Source organism: Malaclemys terrapin, chromosome 21 (genome assembly GCF_027887155.1).
Source record: "Malaclemys terrapin pileata isolate rMalTer1 chromosome 21, rMalTer1.hap1, whole genome shotgun sequence".
Classification (NCBI taxonomy): domain Eukaryota; kingdom Metazoa; phylum Chordata; order Testudines; family Emydidae; genus Malaclemys; species Malaclemys terrapin.
Window position 1 is genome coordinate 4,138,081 of NC_071525.1, and position 22,358 is coordinate 4,160,438.

Consider the following 22,358-nt stretch of genomic DNA (forward strand, 5'->3'; position numbering starts at 1 on the left):
GAGCAAATGTTTTCTCACCCTCTGGAGCTGCGCTGTGTTTCAGTGGGTGGGACCCAGCTGGCAACTCATTGACTGGTGGGTGGGGCTTTCTACAAGTAATTAACAAAAGTCCTGGCACAAGGGCCCCAGCTTGCTAACTTCCACCTGCGGCTGGTTGGAAGATTAGTTTCATTTTTCATCTCTCTCCCCGCTTCTTTCTCCTCCACCTCAGCAGCATGTCTGGCCATGCAACCAACCTCCGGCTCAAGCTCCCGGCAATATGCTTCCTCCTCCAGCTCTTCACCATCATCCTCTTCGCTGTTTTCGTCCGCTACGATCGAGAGACCAGCGCCAGGCTCTGGCACGAGGAGCTGAGCCACCACAACAAAAGCAACCGGGACAACGATTTTTACTTCCGCTACCCGAGTGAGTACAGCCCGTCCAGGCACTCAGCTCCTGCTTCATCAGCCTAGGTCCCACCTGCATCCCCCATCCCCACGGTCAGGAGGGGAACCCAAGCGTTTACGTGCCCCATAAGTTCCATGGCCTCTCTCTGTGACAGAGGACGCTCATCTCAAGTGCGTGATACTTAGGGTCTCTTAAACCCCCATTTATATGACAGACACCTTCTTGGCTGACCTCTGGGATTGAATCAGAGACCTCCAGTCCTAAACCATGAACCTCTACAGCTGGGTGCGGTATCAGACTCACAGCCTATCTATCTTTGGGGAGGTATAAAACTTCAGCCCATCCCCGTAGTATCGGAGCACTTTCCACGTAAAATCAACAGCAACACTCTTTGTGGCTCAGGTACCGCGGGAAATGAGTCCATTACAGGCCCAGAGGATTTGGGCTACGCTGACTTTCAGGGGGGATTTAAGAACTTAGACGGGCCCCAAGCTGGTGCCCGCTGTTGGCACCATCTTGGTTTTTCTTCTTGGTGCAGAAAGATCGCGCAGAGCGTGGGAGAAGCTGGCGCGGCCGGTGCCGGGCACGTGGGTTGAAAAGCACTCAGTGTATTACCCTCTCGAGCGTGACGCTCACGGGAGTTGTGGGCAGCACAGCTGCAAGGCAAACGCTGATCCCTTCCCGGGGCCTTGCAATTCAGAGCTGGCCTCCGGGAAGGGTGCGTCTGTGTGCCAGGACATCTTGCAGAGCAGAGGCAGTTGGAGGCTCATTGGGAACCTAAAGCCTGAAAGAGGCGATTGACTTCTGGGGGAGCAGAGGGTGCCCAGCCCTTTGCAGCAGGCCGTGCACTGACATTGCTAAACAGCTGCTCTGTGGGGGCCTGCACTTCCGCAGCAAACGGTTGTCAGGGCTGGTGGATGAAGAGTCAAGGGGCTGGAAGGGAGGTCTCAGGGATTCATTCATCCCTCGGTTCAGATCTGTTCTTATTGTGGCAATCAGAGACAGCTTCAATGCCGGGGGTTGCGGGGAACCACACCCAGGCAATTCGCAGCACTACAGGGGAAGTTCGCTCCACTTGGCCTCATCACAGAATAAATTGTGGTTCAGGCAGTGGCCTGGCTTGCGAGAGAACAGAGTTCAAACCCCCGCTCTGCCACAAGATCCTGTGGTCCAATTGCCCATGCTGCAGTCGCGGGGTGGCCGCACAGCGTAAGCAGGTGCCGACCTCAGCCAGCTTGGGTCCCAAAAGCAGTGACACCGTGGCAGCGTGGGCTGGCGGCCTGAGTTAGTTTCTGGGGGATTGCACTGCTATCGGTACCCATGCTAGCTAGATGAATGCTCACACCTCCGCCTGCACTGTAGACACACCCCAAGGCAGAGAGAGACTGAGGCTCTGTCCACATGGTGATAAAAGACCCGAGACATGGCCGGCCTGGATCAGCTGACACGGGCTAGTGCGGCTATATAACATTGCAGTTTGGGCCAAGGCCGGATCCCGGACTCTGAGACCCTGCCTGGGGTGGGTCTCAAAACCAGAGCTCCAGCCCAAGCCCAAACATCTACCCTGCAATGGTCAGCCCCGCAGCCCATGCCAGCTGACCTGGACTCCGAGGCTGGGTGCTGTGGGTTTTTTATTGCAGTGACATACGCTTGGTTTCCCTTCTTAAGCTGCAGCTAATCTCCTTTTGTCTAGTTAGAGAGGAGCGGGCTTTGCTTGGCCAAAAGTTTGACAAGCGACGGTTCAAAGCACTGTCGGATGACTGGCCCATTCCCACGGACCATGCTGTAGAAATACTGGCCCACTACTGTTGACACGTTAGACAGGGACCCTCAGAAATACTGGGTCACGATTAGAAACAGCAAGGCCCATACTGAACTTTGGAAATACTCAAAGTGACTGCACAAATCCTGCAGAAATCCTGGGCCGTTCATTTAGAAGCCATCCGGAGGGGTGTTAATATCCGGGAGAACATCTGCTGCTTGGCCGTGCGTCTCTTGCTTCTTATAATAAAGGAGCAGCATGCAGTGTGAGGTTATCAACATAACTAACGCCTAAGCTAATAAAGGAGATCTTTGTACCGAGCTGTGTATGCATTGGATTTATACGTGCTTCTAGGTAGACGGTACATTTTTCTAGCCCGGGATCTCTACTATAGGGGAGCCTGTAGTTTAGTCTGCCAGCAAACTTGTGTCAAAATTACAACCGCCTTGCCTTCGCTAGTTTCCATTGTTGTTTGCAGTATTCTTGTTGCCATGTTGGTCCCAGGATATCAGAGAGAAGATACCTGAAGAAGAGTTCTGGGTAGCTCGAAAGCTTGTCTCTATCGCCAACGGAAGTTGGCCCAATAAAAGATATTACCTCGCCTGCGCTTGTTAAGAACACACCTTTTTCCCCTGCAGCAAAGACATGCTCATAAGGAAATCTCTCTTGCTATTTGTACACAGTCTCTAGCACAATTGGCTTCTGATCTTGGTTGAGGGCTCGAGCTGGTAGTAATCACTGCTTGTCAGAGCTATACAAACAATGTTGTCACTCATAAATCAATCTTTCCAGCCCCCTAACCATTTTCATTGCTCTCTGCTGAACTTTGTTCAATGTTCCCACACGCTGGCTTTCATCATGGGCCACTGTGGGATATACGTAGTGGGGGGAAGTAAGTCTATTTCATGGGGGATTTCAAAAATCAGGTTTCAGGAATGAAAACAAAAACTTTCAAAAGTTGTCCATGAAAAGGAGAGGAGCCGGACCCCCATGGCCGGACGCCTGGCCCGCTGCCCCAGGGAGCCCATTGGAACATCGGTGAAACCAAATTGCGTCCACGGAACCTTTCGATGTCACCGAATTGGCCATTCTGATGAAACATTGTTTGGTTGGAATTTTTTCGACCAGCTCTAATTTATACCCTGTGTGCATTGGTCATAAACTTAACCATAGACACAACCACTTTACGGCTTAGGACCTGGCTTGTGAAAGTCACAGAGAGACTTTCTGGTGGCTTCGGATCAGGTTCTGGTTGAGTAAGGCACATGTTTTGAAATCTCCATTGTGCTCTATTAATTATAATGACAATTTAGTACTATCCTACTATTGTTACTATTTCTTATCTGTATTACTGTGGCACCCAGGAGCCTGTCATGGACCAGGACCCCACAGTGCAAGGTGCTGTATCAATCCAGAACATAGAGCTTCCAATCAAAGTACCATCTAATGCGTCATTTTTCACTGCAGACGCTTCCCTGCTCCAGTACTGACAGCCCCGCACAAGGTTAGAGGTCGCTGCACTGCTGAGGAGCGCTCTTTGGAACGAGCTCGATTGCAAAACACAGGCTGGGACCACTCATGGGGATGGAAAGTCCCGTGACTGTTGTCATGAACCAGGGTCATTAATCCTGATGTCCTGGTCAAATTGCTCAGGGCATCCAGCGAAACTGCCAAGCCTGAAACAGATACGGATCAGACACTTACAGGAATAATGAAAACACGCCCCCCCGCCCCCGGCTTTACCTTAGCTAGGAGAGCAGCATGAAATAGACTGAAACGAACGCTGCAAAGCAAGTGACAGAGAAATTAGGTTTGCCGTCTTATAGCTGTGTCGCTCCCAGGATATTAGTGAGACAAGGTGGGTGAGATCATAGCTTTGATTGGACCAACGTCTACTGGGGAGAGAGACAAGCATTCCGCTGCACAGAGCTCTTCTGTAGCGCTGGGAAAGGGGCTTAGAGCTAGTCTACACTTGAAAGGCTACAGCGGCGTGGCTCTAAACACTATCTTCAGTGTAGACACTACCTATGCCAAAGGGAGTGCTTCTCCCAGTGGCGTAGGTAATCCACCTTCCTGAGAAGCGGCAGCTCGGTCGACAGAAGCATTTCTTCTAGCTCTGTCTACATGGGGACTTAGGTCAGCTTACCTACGTCGGTTAGGGTGTGGATTTATGAACACCATTTTCAAGCGTAGACCAGGCCATTGTCTTTATTAAGGCCTGGTCTGCACTAGAAAATTAGCTCAGCGTAACGACGTTGCTCAGGAGAGTGAAAAAAAATCCACACCGCCGAGTGGTGTAGTGAAGCCGACCCAACACCCAGTGTAGGCAGTGCTAGGGAAATGGAAGAGTTCTTCCATCGATCTAGGTACCACCTCTTGGGGAGGTGGATTATCTACAGTGGCTCACTGCTGCTGTAGCATTTTAAGTGTAGACAAGTACCTGATTTGTAGCGAAATTTGGGCCCCTTGGACCAGATCTCTAGCTGGTGTAAATCAACATAGCTCCAGTGACTTCAACAGAGAGGTGAGACTCAGCGGTTACTTCTGAAAACGTTGGTTCTGCAATATTGCGTAGGGAGGCAGCGTTGCCTAGTGTACAGATCACTGGCCCGGGACTCAGGATACATACGTTCAGTTCCTGGCTCTGCCAACTGACCAATGTGAACTGCTCGCCCTGCGCCACGCCTAACTTTCCTCCCCAGTGTGACACCCTCTGCCTGTTCGGTTGGATCAAGACGCCTGCAGCCACATCGGTCATTTTTATTTTGTCCCTCGCCAGGGGAAAGGGAGTTGTGACTGACAGTGCTCCAGGCACCAAACCAAAAGCTCACGGCGAACCCTGCCTCTTCGCAATCTTGGGAACTTCCTGGCTTTCCAGGACTCCCCTGACCATGCGGCTCGGCACGTCACAGCCCACGATCCATGCTGCTTCCTGCAGTCATGGAACCCCTGCACAAGAGGAGGGGTAGGTGGGTGTAGGGCTGAGAACTGCCCTGCTCAGCGTTGGTGAAGGCAGGGCAACCGCACAGCTGGAGCGAGTCAGGCCAGCAGGGGCGGACGACTGACAGGTTCTCCCAGTTTCATCTGCCAACTCTTAACTCCACCCAGAGCTGAAAGAGAATTACTCATTCTCTCCCTCTTCCCCCCCAACACAGAGAGACATGTACTTCCTATCAGGAAAGGATGCAGCCTAGGGTAGATCTACGCTACCGCAGAGCTGAAGCTGTGCCACTGTCGTGTGGCTGCTTCCTGCGTCCAGGGGAGGGGTTTAGATAATCCATCTCTCCGAGAGGCCGTGGCTAGATCGGTGGAAAAATGCTTCCATCAACTTAGTTGCCTTTACAGCAGGGGTTAAGGAGACCTGCGGGGCACGGAATCTTTCACAGCCCTGATTGACGGAGCTAGGCCGACCTACGTCTTGGGTGTAGACCAGGCCTTAGATAGCTGGAGGTAGACAATTTTTTTTTTTTAAATTAAATTGGACAGTGGCAGAGTCGTTGCATATTGCTTCCAGGAGTAGCTTGGTACCAGGGCTGAATTTGTCCACTTTTAATAGAGGGAGATAGACGAACTTCTGGCCCAAGCTTGAGGTTTCTTTATTAATGCAAACCCCCATGTTTTTTGGAGGAGGGTAAAGTCCTTCACACCCACAGTTGTCTACACCCACATCTGGGCCTGGTTACCATAGCATCTGAGCTCCTCATAATCGGTAGTGTATTTGTCCTCACACCATCCCTGGGAGGCAGGGCAGGGCTGGGCTGCTATCCCCGTCATACAGATGAGAAACTGAGGCAGGGAGAGACTTGCCCCCAGGAAACCTCTGACAGATCAGGGATTGAAATCAGTCTCCCAACTCTCAGCCTAGCTCTGCGATCACTCAGCCTTCCTCACAGGGTGCTTCTGTGCCATCCGAGGTAGGATTCGAACCCATGACCATTTACACACACAGGAGGACACTTTCTACCACGCCACTGAGCTATGAGACCTGGAGTCGCCGGGTATGTCCGCACTACAAGCAAAAACACCCCCCAAACCCAACCCCCGCCCCAAACCCCTACAGCAGTGAGGTTCAAAGCCCCGTCAACTGACTCCGGCTCGCGAGGCTCACGTGACGGAGTAAAAATAGCCGTGTAGATGTTCGAGCTCAGACTGGAGCCTGGGCTCTGAGACCCTCCCCGCTCACTGGGTTTCAGAGCCTTGGGGGCCAAATATCCTGCTATGCTTGGCCCCGGAGTGAGAGTCCGAGTCAGCTGACGCAGGATCCCAGACTTGCTGCGTGGGTCTTTTTTTGCAGGGTAGCTGCCCCCTCATTCTCCACTGCCCTGGACCTTGCGCCCGCGGGCGTCGTATTTACCCTAAGGCCTCTGTATTCTACTCGGGCAGCGCAAAGGGGGGGGCAAGTACCTGTAAGGACGCTGCCGGTGTGGGGTAAAGGCAGCCCTGGTGTAAATCAGCATCGGGCCCCTGGGCTAGTTATTGGCACGGGTACGAAATAAGTGTAAAACGCTACAAAATCATAACGAATCACACCAGGCTCTTAGATAGCGTTGGTCATTGGTAGATCTCCCAAGCGTTTCGTCGGCTTTCATGTACTTCTCCTCCCAGCGGTCGATGCAGAGTGTCCTTTATACAAGGGGCCTCTTACGCCGCTCTGGCAAGGGAAGTGGGATCTTAACGGGAGTGTAGTGAATCTACTTCCTCTTTAAGCCCTGCCCGAGCATCGTCAAGGGTCATGTCGTAAATGAGCATCGGGCAGGTGCCGTTTCACGCCCATCTCACACCAGAGTAAAGGACGCCCCCAGGGCGCAGGGAAAAGCAGGACCAGGCCCTGGCTTTGTTCCTGCATCACGAGCCTAATACTTGTGAGCTGCAGAGTCTATATGTAGTTTAAAGAACAGAGGGTCCTGTGGCACCTTTAAGGCTAACAGGAGTATATTTAGTTTAGTCACGTTCAGCGCAGAGCACACGAAATCCTGTACCTGTGACTGTCGCAAACATCGAGTGTGAGCTCCGTGCGCTGGCAGCAGCGAGGTGACGAGACGGAGGGGCGGGCGCTGCCCTGGCGTTAATCGGCGGAGTCCCATTGACTGCAGTGGCGTGACCCCGGTTTACACCCGCTGCGGATCTTGGCACTTAGTGGGCTGTTTTGACGCCTGTGGAACGAGGGGGTGGTGAAGAACCTGGCAGATCTCTGTGCCTGGGGGTGGCGAAGGGGGAAGAGTTTCAGAGAACGCAGCGGACCCTGTACTCGCATAGCTCTCTGGTTCACTGCTGTTCCCGCGATAGACCCCATTTCCGCTGCCCCCCACCCCTGATCCCCCCAGGGCATGTAAGTTACACTCATTTCTATACCTTCCCAGTGCCGATGGCTTGATTCTCATTTACACATAGGCCCCTTGATGCCGCTCTAGCCTAGTAAAAGGGGCTTTCACGCTGTCAGATCCATGCAATGGGACCTTAAGAGTGGGACTGAGAATCAGGCCCATAGTGCGTTGCACATGCTTCGCATTGGTGCGAACGAAAACAGGAGGTGCTGGACAAGGGAGAAGAAGACCTTTTTACTCCCAGCTACATTTGGCCCGCTGGTTTCAGAGCGAGTCCACAAGTGGATTTACACTGATCTAAACTCCACTGGAGTCAGGGGAGTCACTCTGGATTTACAACTGGTTTAACTGGACAAACAGCCCACTTCAAGGGACTAGGAGTAATGAGAACTTGGTTCCCTTCGCAGCTCTGCCACTAACTTGCTGTATGACCTTTGGCAAACCTCTCCCCCCCCGCCTCAGTTTCCCTGCATGTTAAATGAAGATAATAGCAACAGTGTTGCGAACCCCATATGGGTTAAAAAAAAAATCATGGCTCAGGCACCTAAAGAAATCATGAAATTGGCTTAAAAGCATAAGATTAAAAAACAAAACAAAAACTCTGGGTTCTTTCCATCTTCTGTCTGGTTTCTGAGCCTTCAAGGTGCACTTGATTCACTTGCTTTTCTCTGCAGACATGAGGGCTAGAAGCAGTTTTGAATTCTTCCCCCCCCCACTTGACTCCCAGAGCTGGGGCTTTACCAAGAACAGTGAAGATCACGAGACTAGTGATAAAATCACGAGAACCAGCAAGAGTCTGTAACCACTCCCCACTTTTGTAAAGGGAGATCTAGGCAGGAAAGGTGCTATCCAATGGCTAAGAATTATTGTCCATGTTCCCACAGTAACCCAGCGTAAGGTTTTGGGTGGAAATGTCGCTCTTACAAGTGCAGCGCTGTTCATTATGCTTCTAACCAGGACTTAGGTTTTTGTAGCCTGAGGAATTCCAAAGCGCTTTACAGAACAGGGATCACCTGTTCCTCACGGAAATGCAGCCACCTCTGGAGTGGAGCCCTGCACTTCTGAAAAGTGAGGAGGTGGGAGGTGCAGTGGCTCCAGTTGGAATTTGTCCAGGAGACGCCCCAGAGCTCTTGCGAAAGGTGTCATGAGCTCTCTAAGGTCAGGACCTCACTTTTTACATCCCGCCCGAACGGCGGTAGAACAAAGCGGTGAGGTACACTGCCCCAGTATTTGCGCAGCAGCCACTCAGCGAGGTCATTGTTCCATGGGCCAGCCCCAGAGAAAGGGGCCATGGGGCACGTCCGTGCGCTCGGGGAATTCTCAAGGTCGCTTGGCCGCTCTCATCCTGGGTGATGGCTTCCTAGAGCCGGCTGGGGGCTGCTCTCTGCTCTGATGAGAGCGGAGGGGAAAGAAACGGTCCTGGGAAACGCTCAGTGCGTTTGTGCCGAGAGGATGATCTTAGCACTGCCGTCTACCTCTATCCTCTGGGGTGGATTCTCCGGCTCTCCTTCCTGACAGGAAGTTCAAAAACATTTTGAAGTTCAAAGGCAGTTTCAAATTCAGATTAAAAAAAAAAGGAAACCAAAAAAAGTCAACATTTTTGTGGATTTCCCCCATCCTGGGTTATTTTGCACCAATCCTGGAGCATGTCAAAAATCTGTCGACCCTTGAGGTTTTTGTGTGTGGGGGGGGGGGGGAGGGGGTGGGGAAATAAATATTTCAGAAAATGTGTTGACAAGTTCCCCCTCCCCCACTTGTGATGCTTTCCCCAGGTTTCCAGGATGTCCACACCATGATCTTCATCGGCTTTGGCTTCTTGATGACCTTCCTGAAACGTTACGGGTTTGGCAGCGTCACCTTCAACTTCCTGATCGCGGCGTTCGCTATCCAGTGGTCTACGCTGATCCAAGGCTTTTTCCACTCTTTTCACGATGGCAAGATTCACATCGGGATAGAGAGGTGAGTGGCCGGAAGCCAGGGGTCAGAGAGGAAGGATATCAGGTGGCTCATTCCCGGACACTTTGCGTGACGGTTGGTAAGTCTCTGTGCTTCAGCTCCCCATTGGTCAAACTGGAAGAAGAGCCCTGCTCCGGCTCCCAGGGGTTGCAAGGATAAAGGTTCTGAGGCGCTCGGCTAGATGGTAACAGGGCGTGAAGTCACACATACAGCTTTCCTTTCGGGTCCAGCTCTAAGCCAGGGAGCCGCACAGATGTTCGCGTCAGACACGCTTGTGATCAGAACACCACGGTGTTGCCTCAGCCTGATTTGCTCGTTTATCCAGCAGTCAAAAGCGGATTTGGCAGTAGGCATGGGAGGGCCGAGGCTGAAATCCCGTGTCTGCTGCCGACTCCCCGTGTGACCTGGTCTCCCTGGGCCTCGGCTCCCTATCTGACCCATAGGGTTAACAAGAGCTCATTTCTCTCGCCTTCGGGGCGGAGGGCGTCTCTCCCTGTGTGTATGGACAGCTCCTAGCACAATGAACTCTGATCTCAGTTGAGGCCACGGTAATACATGGAATAATAGAAGGGCTTTTTTCACTCATTAACTTGAGACTAGATAGTACCAATAGATCATCTGGCCTCCTGTAAACCACAACACCGGAGGGATAATTTCACGGACGCGAAACCCTCCAGCCAAGTTCTTAGCCCTTCCGCCCACTCATTAGATGAGCCTAGCGTTTCTGTTCCAAAGGCTCCAATCACACCCGCTAACCGATTCTGCCGTTCCTTCTCTGGGTGGCTTTTTTTCTTGGGGCCCCCTTGTGAATTTCCCAGACTGTCGAGTGCACAATCTTCTCCGTTAGCCATTAAACTACCTGGAGGCTGAAATTCACCCCGGTGCCAGGGTCCCTGCACCATTTAAATCTAGAGGAAACTGGTCTTGTGTTGGCACTCTGCCCGGGGTAACAGTCTCCTGCAACCTGTTCTACTTTCTTCACTATTCCTGCTAGCATGATCAATGCCGATTTCTGCTCCGGAGCCGTCCTGATCTCCTTCGGAGCAGTGCTGGGCAAGACAAGCCCCATCCAACTGCTGTTGATGGCCTTGTTTGAAGTCACACTCTTTGGTATTAATGAATTCATCCTGCTCAGCGTCGTTGGGGTAAGTCACACTTTTCATGGCGCGTCCGTTCCCCGGAGGAAGGACTGTTCTAAGCTGGGTGACAACGTGGTCTTCGAGCCGAGCAAATACCCGACTTGTCGGTTCAGTGGCTAAATAAAATTTTAAAAAAATTGTTTTGGGTCAAACGAAACATTTAGTTTGATCCAAAACGTAATTATTTTCATTTAGTTTTTTGGGTGTTTTTTATCCCGCACCTTTAAAAAAAAAAAAAAAAAAAAAATCGAACTAGGTTTTTGATTAAAAAAAAAAAAAAATTCCAGGAACCTTCCAAATGAAAAATAGTTTTCAAGTCAGATGTTTAGATTTCTAATGATTTTTTAGGGCTCCCTCCCTTCCCCCGCTCAGCAAAGCATTCGGCAAAACCGACATGAATTCGCAAAACATTTCGACGTGGTCAAATCCGCATTTCTTTGCTGAGCGTGTCTGGGCTGAAAACACGCTGCCCATTGGGGGTACAGCCTGGATTACCTCCCGCCCCCTTTTCAGCCCCATCCTTTGCTTCCTGTCCCGACCAGGCAAAGGATGCTGGGGGCTCCATGACCATCCACACCTTCGGGGCTTATTTCGGATTGATGGTTTCGCGGGTCTTGTATCGGCCGCAGCTGGACAAGAGCAGACAGAGGGAAGGCTCAGTGTACCACTCAGATCTCTTTGCTATGATCGGTAAGGACTCGGAACACGCCCTGCTTCGCTCGAGCCCCGGATGGGGCCAAAGTAACATCTGATGCATCAGAAAACGATGTCTGTGGTATTTTTAGGGGGCTTTATCTTGAGACCCCCTTGCTCAGATGATCCCAAATTTGGACCCGTAACCCTGTCCCAGTGGGACATTACCCAGGGTACCAACTGGACCATTGAACAGGTGCTGGGACCAATCCCCGCTTAGTTCCGTTGTTTCAGAGTTGATGTCATGAGCAGTGGAGGCCTCTGTCTCTCTCTGATACCAACCTCCCCTCTCTGAGGATTGCCCCTGACTGGGGTGCAGGCAACAAGTAGTCTCTTGGCGACGTGAGGGTTGAACCGTCTCTCTCGTGACATGTAAATTTCTTGTTTACACCTTCATGTTGCTGAAGAATGGCTGCTCAAGCCAGTGACAGCTCTTTAACACCTGGCTGGGGGCGCTAATGCATCTTTGAAGAACTGGTTTGGACCTGCCTTTTTAGCTCTGGAACACGTTACAGCAATGTTATACAGTAGAAATGTATAACTTTCCATACAACGTTGATACACATATTTTACCAGGACAATAATGTTCAGCGGGATATGGGTTTTCAAATGATCTCTCAGAAGGCATGCTTTGTACAAAAGTTATCAGAATCTTGTAAAAGTGGTGACCATAACACTATAGACCATCACTACCAGACAACGTACATCAAGTTTCAAAACAATCCAAGCAAGCATGTGTATTTTAGGGCACTTAGAAAAGTCCTTTGTTAAAACAGTAAACTACTGTCTCAATAAACAGCTGGGTAAATAGCTGATTTGTCTGCTCAGCAGCAGTTTCGGGGAGGGGAAGGGAGGGGAGGGGAGGGGGGAGTTTGCATCAAACCAAACCTGAAAATCCAATCAGAAACGTCAAATTTTGAGTCGATTCTAGAGTGAGGATTAGAACCCAACATTTTCCCCTCCGAATTTTCCATTAATTATTTTTGGGGGGGGGGGGGGCAGGGGGGAGGGGCTTTTTGTTGAAAAATCAGAAACTGCAAAGTTTTGGTAAAAGTGTTTTGATTTAACTGAAATCCAGCACTTAGTCTTTCATTTTCTGGTTTTTCAATGAGAAAACAGGAAAATTTCAACCCAGAAGAAAAACGTGAATTTTCCATTATGGTCAGAGATCCATATTCTGTCTAAACAAGCTGTTTTGACGCCAAGCGGCTTTTGATCAAAGCGAAAACGTTCACAGAACATTCTCCATCAGCGCTGCGAGCGATTCCCGACCTTCCAAACCTGCTCTCAACTCCCGATTCCTTCCCCTGCAGGAACAATCTATCTATGGCTCTTCTGGCCAAGTTTCAACTCTGCCATTACGGCTCATGGCGACGACCAGCAGCGGACCGTCATGAACACCTACTTCTCCCTGGCCGCTAGCACGCTGGCCACCTTTGCCACGTCAGCCCTCGTCAATGGGGAAGGAAAACTGGACATGGTGAGTCAACTCAGCGGCTGCTTTGTCTTGTTGCTGATGGCCCCCAAGCATGGGCGGTGGGTGAACCCCTGCGTCAGGGGGGCTAGCCCCCAGCCCCACCCCTGCCTCCCAAGGGCACACCTGAGCCCCAAGGCCACCGCCCCCATGGTGGCCTAGGAGGAGGGATAGCTCAGTGGTTTGAGCATTGGCCTGCTAAACCCAGGGTTGTGAGTTCAATGCTTGAGGGGGCCACTTGGGGATCTAGGGCAAAATCAGGACTTGGTCCTGCTAGTGAAGGCAGGGGGCTGGACTCGATGACCTTTCAAGGTCCCTTCCAGTTCTAGGAGATGGGATCTCTCCATTAATTTCATTTCCTGGCTGGCCTGATCCCCGAGCCACCAGTGGATGTCAGCTGGACCTGAGCCCCTGCCAGCTTCAGGGGAGAGGGGGACCAAGGGAGAGGCCTCAGGGCGGAGCCTGGGTGAGGCCATGGCCTGGGTTAGGGGAGTCTTAGCCTCCCTTGGCCTTTGACACCTGCCACCCATGCCCCCAAGTCTCCTGCCAGCCGCATTTCCCCCTTCCAACGAGAACCTCGGTCTTTTGGCCGTGTGGACTCCGCTACGCACCCCCGAGACTCTGCAGGAGAGGAGCCCTGAGCCTGGCGACCTGCAGAGATGCACAAGAGTGGGGATCCCTTTGTGCAGACCTGCTTCGCCGGGATCATCCTTCCCAAGATGGTGTACGGGAACAGTGGTGAGCAGGTGGGATGTCACCGTTCAGGACGCCTGTATTTCCCCCATCATGGTCCACCAAGCGCTCCGAGTCTAGGCTCCCAGCTCCCCAGCCCTCACATCTCTTGACGGAGAGTTTTCCAGGCTGCACGGTGGTATTCCCAGCAAGCCAGTCGAGCTCCACAAGCAGCCTCTGGAGAGAGAGCAACGAGCAGCGTAATTGCTCCCAGTTATGTTACCACCCAGCAAGCGTATTTATTCGTACGGTAGCAGCATTCCAGGGAAAACCTATTTAAAACAATACAACTTCCCCGCCTGCTGAAAGGCTCACTAGAGGCCACCTGAACTCCTGCCTTGGGCTCTGGGAGGGGTCAGTCCTTCAAAACCCCCAATCAGGTTTTCCCCGTGGTTACAAGTTCACACTTGTCTCGGTTCACAGCCGCCATGAACAGTTCAGCCTGTCCTTTATACAGCTTGGGCCTTTCATCTTGGCCTCATGTACCCGGCGGTCAGCAGGTAGTGATGCGATCTTCGGGGCGTAGCTTCAAAAGGCTGGGTTTTGGTGTAACCGGCGGTGGGGAATTTGCATTCATCTCACCCTAGCGATTCCACTTTCTGTTCTAAAAGTCCCTTCTTGTCCGGCACATTGGTCATTATAGTCATTTCAAGCCCCATTGAAAGGTCACATCTCCCCCCTCCCCCATTGAGAGGTTACATATAATCTCAGCCCACAATAACACATAAGCCATTCATGTAATACAAGGGAGCCCAAAGAGACTCAAACTTCATTCAATACGGTCTCCCAAGGATATTGCCAGAGGCCGCAAGGAAGAATGGTTCAGTATTTAGGACATTAGCCCTATGGCTTGGGAGATCTGGGTTCTATTCCCTCCTCTGCTACAGACTCTCTCTGCGACCTTTGGCAAGTCACTCAGTCTCTGTGCCTCGGTTTCCCTACCTGTACAATGGGTAATAGCACTGCCCTACCTCACAAGGGGATTGTGAAGATACACTAAAGATTGAGAGGTGCTCTGGTACTGTAGTGATGGACTCACATAAATCCCATTGGTAGATATTATGGTGACAGTGCCTCGCCCTCTGGGCCTTCTAAGATGTGTGTGACCAGGCTTCCCCTTTCGAGGGGCTGCCGTTTTGAACCGCGCCATCCAGACACAACTTTGAAATTTTTCCCAACTTTCTCACCACCTCTCCTTCCAGCCTTCACTGCACCTGACCAGCGGCCGGTGCGGGAGTCTGCACTGAGCTCCCCCCCCCCCGTGCTCTCTCTCTCCAGGTCCATATTCAGAACGCAGCCTTAGCCGGCGGGGTCGTGGTCGGGACATCAGGCGAGATGATGCTGACTCCGTTCGGTGCCATGATCGCCGGGTTTCTCGCTGGGCTCGTTTCTACCCTGGGCTTCAAATTCCTCACAGTAAGTCCCGTCGGTGACGTCTACGCAGCACGCCTCTTGCGGTGTGCAGCTTCACCTGCTGGGAACGGCAGTGTAGAAGTGACGGGCTGTGTAGACAGGGAAAGCCTTGCTTGGGCACGTAGAAAGGCGTATAGGGTCCATACCCACAGAGGCCAGGTGTGTCTTTACTTGCCTATGCTGCTAGTTATACCCATGCTGGGGGCACGTGCATGTACTCTACCCACGACGGACAGGAGCATGCCATGTAGACGTACCTTTAATGTGGGGCCTGATCCTCATTGACATTAAGGCCCCTTTTCTCCAGAACGCCAGCCAGGGCTGGAGCAGCATAAACAGGCCCTAAAACCCCAGCTGGAGCCAGGGGTTTCATCCAGCGCAGGGATGGTGGAAGACAGACCCTCGCTACCCCCAGCGTAGGGTGTGCCGTGGGGGCCGGGCCTCAGTAACGGCACTGGAGCTGGGGAGGGGACGGACCTGGACTGCTGGAGCTTAAACCATGTCTGTATGACACACCATGGGCGGTGGCACGTAGGGTACGTGTGGCTCCGTGCCGCAGCGAAAAGCAAACTCCATCCACACTGCAACGTGCAGGGGGCAGCGAACGGCTCTGGCAGGGGGAAGACAGCGGGGACGTTACACTGCACCTTGTGCATGCAGAGAACTGTGTAGGGTTTGTACTGGAAACATACCCACAGGGTTCAGGCGCGTCTTTCCTCTGCCTGCCTAAGTCGTGCCTTACCGTCTACACTGATCTTTGTACCCGGGCAAGGGGGAGGGAGGAAGCCATCTCTGGACTCTCCACACCTCTGTAAGAAGCATCCCGCATAGACATGCCTTTGGACAAGCCCCCAGGAGGGGGGCAGTCTTTCCAGCCCCCCCCGGGGGGGGGCAGTCTAGGAAGGTGGCTTAAAGCCCTCCCACCCCCTGCACTGCGCCTCTTAGACGCAAACCGCAGAACCCGTGCCCTGAACGCACCTCTAGCCCTTCATGTCCTCACAACCCCTCCGTGCTCTCCGCAGCCCATCCTGGACTCCAGACTAAAAATACAGGACACATGCGGGGTCCACAACCTCCACGGGATGCCGGGCGTCCTGGGTGCTCTCCTGGGAGCTCTGGTGGCAGCTCTGGCAACGCAAGACGTCTACGGGGACGGGTGAGCACCGCTCGGCGCGCCAGTCTCACTCACGCGTGTGTGTGGGGAGGGGGGAAGAGAGAGTCCAACCCTCCCCTCCAATGGATTTCTTGATTTCGATCGTAAATTGCACCCCCCCCCCCAGTGCCAGGGATGGAGTGGGCAGGAGGTGACATCTAGGCAGCTCTATGCAAGCCAGGCATTGATCACGCCCGGTTAATTAACACACCAGCCTGCCCTCTGCTCACTAACGCGATACTGCCACCGAGAGGCCAAGAATCACTGCTCAGCTATTCCCTGGGAGACAGCGTTTCTATAGCAGCCGGTCTCCATCTTTTCAGTACCCAGAACCCCTTCCCGTGTACCAGCACCAGAAGGTCAGCGTGCATTATGGAAAGGGCAGGGCACTTGCTGTCCTCTCCCCGCAACACCTGTTCACAACCCTGCTCGGGGCGGGGGGAACCCACACATCTAAGACTCAGCCTTTACAGCGAGACTTAGCAACATGCAACTCTTTTTGAATATTGTCGATGGATAACACAGAGGTTTATTTTAAAGCATTTTTTTTCAGTTATCTATTTACATGTTCACAGTTGTGGGGAAGTTATGGGGGGGTGGGCAGACCACAGAGGCCGTTAGACAGTGATTAGGTAACGAGAGTAGATGCTGAGATGCAGGAAGTTAAAGCTTTATAACTCGAAGGCGCAAAGAGTCAGCGTCACGTGGCAAAATATACAAGTCAATATCCTGAAATCAAGTTCTTAAGCCGCGTTTTTCTTACTTTGCCTAGCTGTGAATTTCAATCATCATAGATGGAAATACACTTTTGGGCTGTGTGCGTACGGTGAAATCGATGTTCACCAATATTGACAGATAAAAATCGAATCCTTTCAAGACTATCAATAGCGCCTTCCAACCCCCGGCACTTTACTAACACTAGCTCTGCCTCGTAACGCAACCCCTGGGAGAAGGACATTATTGCATTCATAATGACGGGGAAACCGGAGCATGGAGAGATGAAGGGAATTGCTTCTCAGTGGCAGGACCGGGAATAAAACCAATTTCACGAGCTCCCGTCACTTACTCCCTAGGGATGAGTGAACTGTTTCGGGCTTGTACCTCTCCTCTGTGCTCACAACCTGACATCACAAATCTGTTGGGAGGTTCGTTTGAGAAAAGGTCTGGCTCGCATCCCCAGTACTTTCCATCTACCTGCTCCTCTGTCATCTACTGGGACTAACAAGGGCAAGAGGACGTGATTGGAGCCTCTGCACTTTTTGATCTGTGACTATTTAAGGGCCTCGGGGGCGAATGCTTTCCCTGCACCAGTCTGGAGCTGTGGAGTTGCTTCTGTAAGGCCTGCTTCTTCTCTGGCACCCCACTGCCGTGGACAGTAAGCTCCCCCTCCAGCAATAGATGTGTCTGACCCACCCCCCAAAAGCCCGTCAGGGGACAAGCAGAGAGTCCCAGCAGAGGTGAGCTGCAGCGGTCTAGGACTGTCCACAGCTCCCCAAATCTTCCACGCCCCTAGCACTGCACCCTTTCCACTGCCTCTGAACCCTTCTGTATCTAGGCAATCCTCCATGGTTACATCTCTACGGCTTCATTAGTTCCACAGCAGCAAAACATCAGTCCTTGGTGCCTCACTGAGCCCCCACAACTCGGCTCTGATGCTGGTCCATCGGCAGGGTTTGAACAGGTGACCTTTAGCACTAGGAGTAGACGGGCTACAGCTCAAGCTAAAGGAGGCATTCCATTGACTTCCAGCAGTAGTAGATTCTTATCCTCTTAAATGACTCAGGCACGCGTTGGGGACAAAACCCCACCTCGGTCAGCATGAGTTACAGGAGCTCCCAACACATACCTGGCTCTTGCCGGTCTTGCAGGATGGCCGATGTGTTCCCTTTAATCGCTGACGGAAGCCGGACGGCAACGTACCAGGGAACCTGCCAGTTCTTCGCATTACTCATCACGCTGGGGTTCGCTGTTGTCGGAGGAAGCCTCGTGGGTGAGCTTTGTGTCTGTTGATGGGGCATGATTTCACAGGCAGAGGGGCAGACTTTTATTTTTCCCTGGCAATGCTCCACTCAAGGCCCCGCCCTCACTCTGCCCCCTCTCCTGGGGCCCCGCCCTCCCCCAAGCCCCTCCCCCAGCTGCCAAACAGCTGATTGGCGATGCCCCGCCAAGCAGCTGTGACTGGTGGGGGCTGAGCACTCCCTATTTTTTTCCGTGGGCGCTCCAGCCCCAGAGCACCCACAGAATCGGCCCCTATGACTACAGGAATATCCCATGGTAACGTTACTACAGGGCTTCTGGACCACGGATGCAGCATTTTTGATTTGATTCAATAGCAATTATTGATAGTGTAGTAGCACAGGTCTCGGCAGAGATCAGGGCCCCGCTGGGCTAAGCACCACACACAGGTATAACAACCGACGGCCTTTGACCTGAAGACTTTACAGTCTAAACAGACAAGACAGAATCATTATCCCCACTTTGCAGATGAGAGAACCACATGAGACCCAGATCCTCAAAGAGATTTAGGTTCCTAAATCCCTTTCAGGATTTGGGCCTAAAGTGACTTGACTGAGGTCACACATGGAGTCTGTGGCAAAGGCAAGAACGGAACCCAGGTCTCCGGAGTCTCAGTCCAGTACTTTCCTATTATTAATTATTGTGTTGTGGTAGCATTTCGGTGTTCCAGTCACGGACAGACCCTCGGGGCGCTAGGCACTGTACAGACACAGAACATAAAGGAACTTATAATCCTCTCTTAAGTAATGTCTACACTACCGAAATTAGGTCTCTTTGGGTACGTCTTCACTACCCGCTGTATCGGCGGGTAGCAATCGATTTATCCGGGATTGATATATCGCGTCTCGTTAAGATGCGATATATTGATCCCCGAACGCGCTCACCGTCGACTCCAGAACTCCACCAGAGCGAGCGGCGGTAGCGCAGTTGACGGGGGAGCCGCGGCCATCGATCCCGCGCCATCTGGACCCCAGGTAATTCAATCCAAGATACTTCGACTTTGGCTACGCTATTCGCTTAGCTGAAGTTGCGTATCTTGGATCGATCCCCCCCCAGTGTAGACCAGCCCTATAAGTCTCTGTTAAATACGATAACCACTGAGTGCCAAACCTCTGTCCAGCCACTAGAGGTCAGCATAAACCAAGGCATCGGGAAATCAACATCTGTTCCAGCTCTTTTAAGTTTTTCAAAGTTGGGTAGTTGAAGTTAGACATCCAAAATACAAGCAAGAAAATAAGTGGCCCTGATTTTCAGAGGTGCTGGGCCCTGACTGCTCCCCCTGAATACAAGAGGAGCTACAAGTCATCAGCACCTCTGAAAAGTGAACGCAGAATGGGACAAACTTTTCCCCTCACCCCTCCTTTTATGTTCCCAGGAGCTACCTTGAAAATCAGGTCGTTGGGGTCCCCTCCAGACACACAGTGCTTCGAGGATCAGATCTACTGGGAGGTAAATCCTTGATTTTGTTTTCTTTCGCCAAGGTGCCCCAAGCAACAGAAGCTGTTCCCTGGGGTTCGTTTGAAGAGCTGAAGCAGACTGGGCACCACATATGATTTATTTCACCGTAGCACTTAGCGGCTTCTGCCAGGATCGGGGCCCCACGAACACAGGGCGAGACCTAGGTCCCGCCCAGATGAGCTTTACCACCTAACTAGGCAAAAAAATGATCCGCTTCATTTTACAGCTGTGGACCGAGATGCCGAGGGGAAAAAGGCCCGGTTTTCCCCAAACGCTCAACAGTTGCCTTTGCTTTGTAAAGTTGTCAATGGGAATGCTGGAAAACGTTGCCCCGGGGGATTTGCCCAGAGTCACGGGGGAAATCTGGAGCAGAACTGGGAATTGAGTCCCAGGCCAGAGACGGTGGCTGGGACCAGAAACCGTTAAGTGGGTCCCCTCCCGGGACCGTAGGGGGCTGGGGATAGGTGCATTTGCCCTGAAACTGTCACCTAACACTCACCTAGTCCATAATAGGAAAAGAGTTTCCCAATCACGGTGTCTAATGCTAACACACGCTCTCAGCTGGTGCCACTTTCTGTATTACAGTCACCATCAATACCTGGGCTCATGGCTCACAATCAGCGTCTCTCTGATTATCCCCAATTGGTCTGAGCAGGGAAATACCCAGTGTCACCCTGTGTCTCTGGTTTCCTCCAGGTCCCTGAGGATCATCAGGGCGGATACTTGACGGCTGCAAACTCCGAGGACCCCGAAAGGAGTGCAAACGTCTAATGGGATTTCCCTCTGCGTCGGCACACCTCAGCCTGCTAGCCACGTGGTTCAAGCCATCCAGTATAGGGGGAGATTTACCGAGCATCTGCCGACTGCAAGGGGTCTTAGCATGGACTTAGTCTGAAAGAGCCTCATTTAGCCTGAGTTGTGGACAGAGGCGTAGCAGCTTGTGATGGGAAGCCAGGCCACGGTCTCCACCCCATCCCACCTCCTCTTGCAAGGATCCACTTGGTGCATTACAGCTACATTCCCATGCGGGTTCTGCCCGCGACAGGACTGTCCCTGCCCATCTGCCCCAGGCCTGGAATATGAAGCGAATGGAAGCCAGGATCAACATTCCCACGGGGCTAACGCCCTCTTCACCCCCATTCAGTCTCACTCGCTGTCCAGGCTCCTTTCGAGAGAAGATGACGCGTGGCAGTTTAGAGGCTAGACAGAGAGATCTAGGTTCAGTTCCCAGCTCGGTCAGACACCCGGTGTGAGATCAGGCCAGTCCTTTAGGCCCGGTGTACACGCCGGCTTCATTGAACTCATGCAAACTGGGTGGATTCTCTTATTTCAGTTTAACAGTGGCTGATCTTAAACCTGTTCCTCGTTGACTTCGGTTAAACCAAAATAAAACGCTCCGACTGAAATGATCACCTCCATCCAGTCTTGGGCACCGGTATAAAAAAACCACACCTTTGGTTTAACCAGTGCAGCTCTGCATGCAGGCATGCCCTTAATCCCTCTGGGCCTCAGTTTCCCCTCTCTGTATTCAAAACTAAACCTTTCTGAGCTGTTTAGATCTTCGGGCAGGGACTGTCTCTCACTGTGTGTCTGTGTAGTACTCAGTGCAGTGAGGCCCTGATCTCCGGTAGCACCTGGAGATGCTACCATGAAAGTAACTAATCATTCAAGAAGTCTTGAAAGACAGGTCAAAAGCCTTCTCAGCTGGTCCAATCAATCCAAGCCAGAGGGGCATAGATGTGTCCATTTGAAGCACCGTGGATGCAACAGGATTCTGTTTTAACCGCAGCCTTTTTACACACCGTTGTCCCGTTTTCTTGCCTTGACAATGGGATTTAGGCCGGCTCGACGTACAGATTTTTCTACCAGCTTTGCAGAAACTGTCGGCTAGGGGTGGGTGTGACGGAGCAGGGAATGGGGAGGATTTGACTTGGGAATGTTGCAGGGGAGTTACACTGGGGATGGGAAGGAAGCTACCTGAGCCAGGAAGGGGGTTGGGAGAAGTGACACCTTCTGCCCAGGAGACTGAACAAAGGAGAGGGGAGGGGGGAGAAAGCGGCTGGAGGAGTTTTTTAGTTTCAGTTTTGGGCTGGGTGGTGCAACACAGGGAACCCCAAGCTGGGGTCTAAGCTCCCTAAACCCCCCAGAAGGACTTGATTGAGGGGTTCTGGTTGTACCTACACACTCTGCTTGGGACTGTGTTCCTATCATCTAATAAACCTTCTGTTTTACTGGCTGGCTGAGAGTCAGGTGAATCCCAGGAAGAGGGGTGCAAGGCCCTGATTCCCCCACTCTCCGAACCAAAACTCGCGTGCGTTTTCTGACTTTCCCTCTCTTTCAGCCTTTTCCAGTGGGGGGGCGGGGGGAAGAAAATCCACACACACCACAAAAATGTAGCCACACCTCACACACCAGATTTCGATTAAATGCAACTACATTCTGTTTTCAACTTTGCTCCCTTTTGTCAAAGAATTCAGTTGAGAAGGGAAGGCTTCTTGGGGGAACGGGGGAATTTTCCACGGCTTCTAGGATGCACCGGGAATGTGTGTTGCCACGGAGCACCAGAGGGCACTGTAGTCCCGGACACATGGAGCACGTCTATAGTGCAACAAAAGGCTTGTGGCAGTGAGTCCCAGAGGCTGGGTCAACGTCCAGTTTGTGCTGTGGGGCTCAAAATTGCAGTGTGGGTATTGCTGCTCGGGCTTGTAACCTGGGGTTCCAAGTGCTGGGCTCCCATGGGAGTTGGGCACCTAAAGATCTTTGAGGGTCCGGGCCTCGATGGCACAAACTAGAGGTGGAACGTGTGTGTGTGTATGAGTCACAAAGCAGCATGTGAACCTAGAGAGGAGTC

General features: G+C 52.2%; 1 protein-coding gene across 1 annotated transcript; it reads left to right on the plus strand.

Moving 5' to 3' along the window:
- Positions 1 to 131: 131 nt before the first annotated feature.
- RHBG (Rh family B glycoprotein) lies at positions 132 to 21,741 on the plus strand. The gene is made up of 10 exons (XM_054011106.1): positions 132 to 405; positions 9,246 to 9,432; positions 10,424 to 10,574; positions 11,111 to 11,258; positions 12,575 to 12,741; positions 14,746 to 14,883; positions 15,903 to 16,036; positions 17,902 to 18,023; positions 19,425 to 19,498; positions 20,204 to 21,741. The coding sequence occupies exons 1-10, from the start codon at positions 216 to 218 to the stop codon at positions 20,276 to 20,278; spliced, it is 1,386 nt and encodes a 461-aa protein (XP_053867081.1). The 5' UTR covers positions 132 to 215; the 3' UTR covers positions 20,279 to 21,741.
- Positions 21,742 to 22,358: the final 617 nt, after the last annotated feature.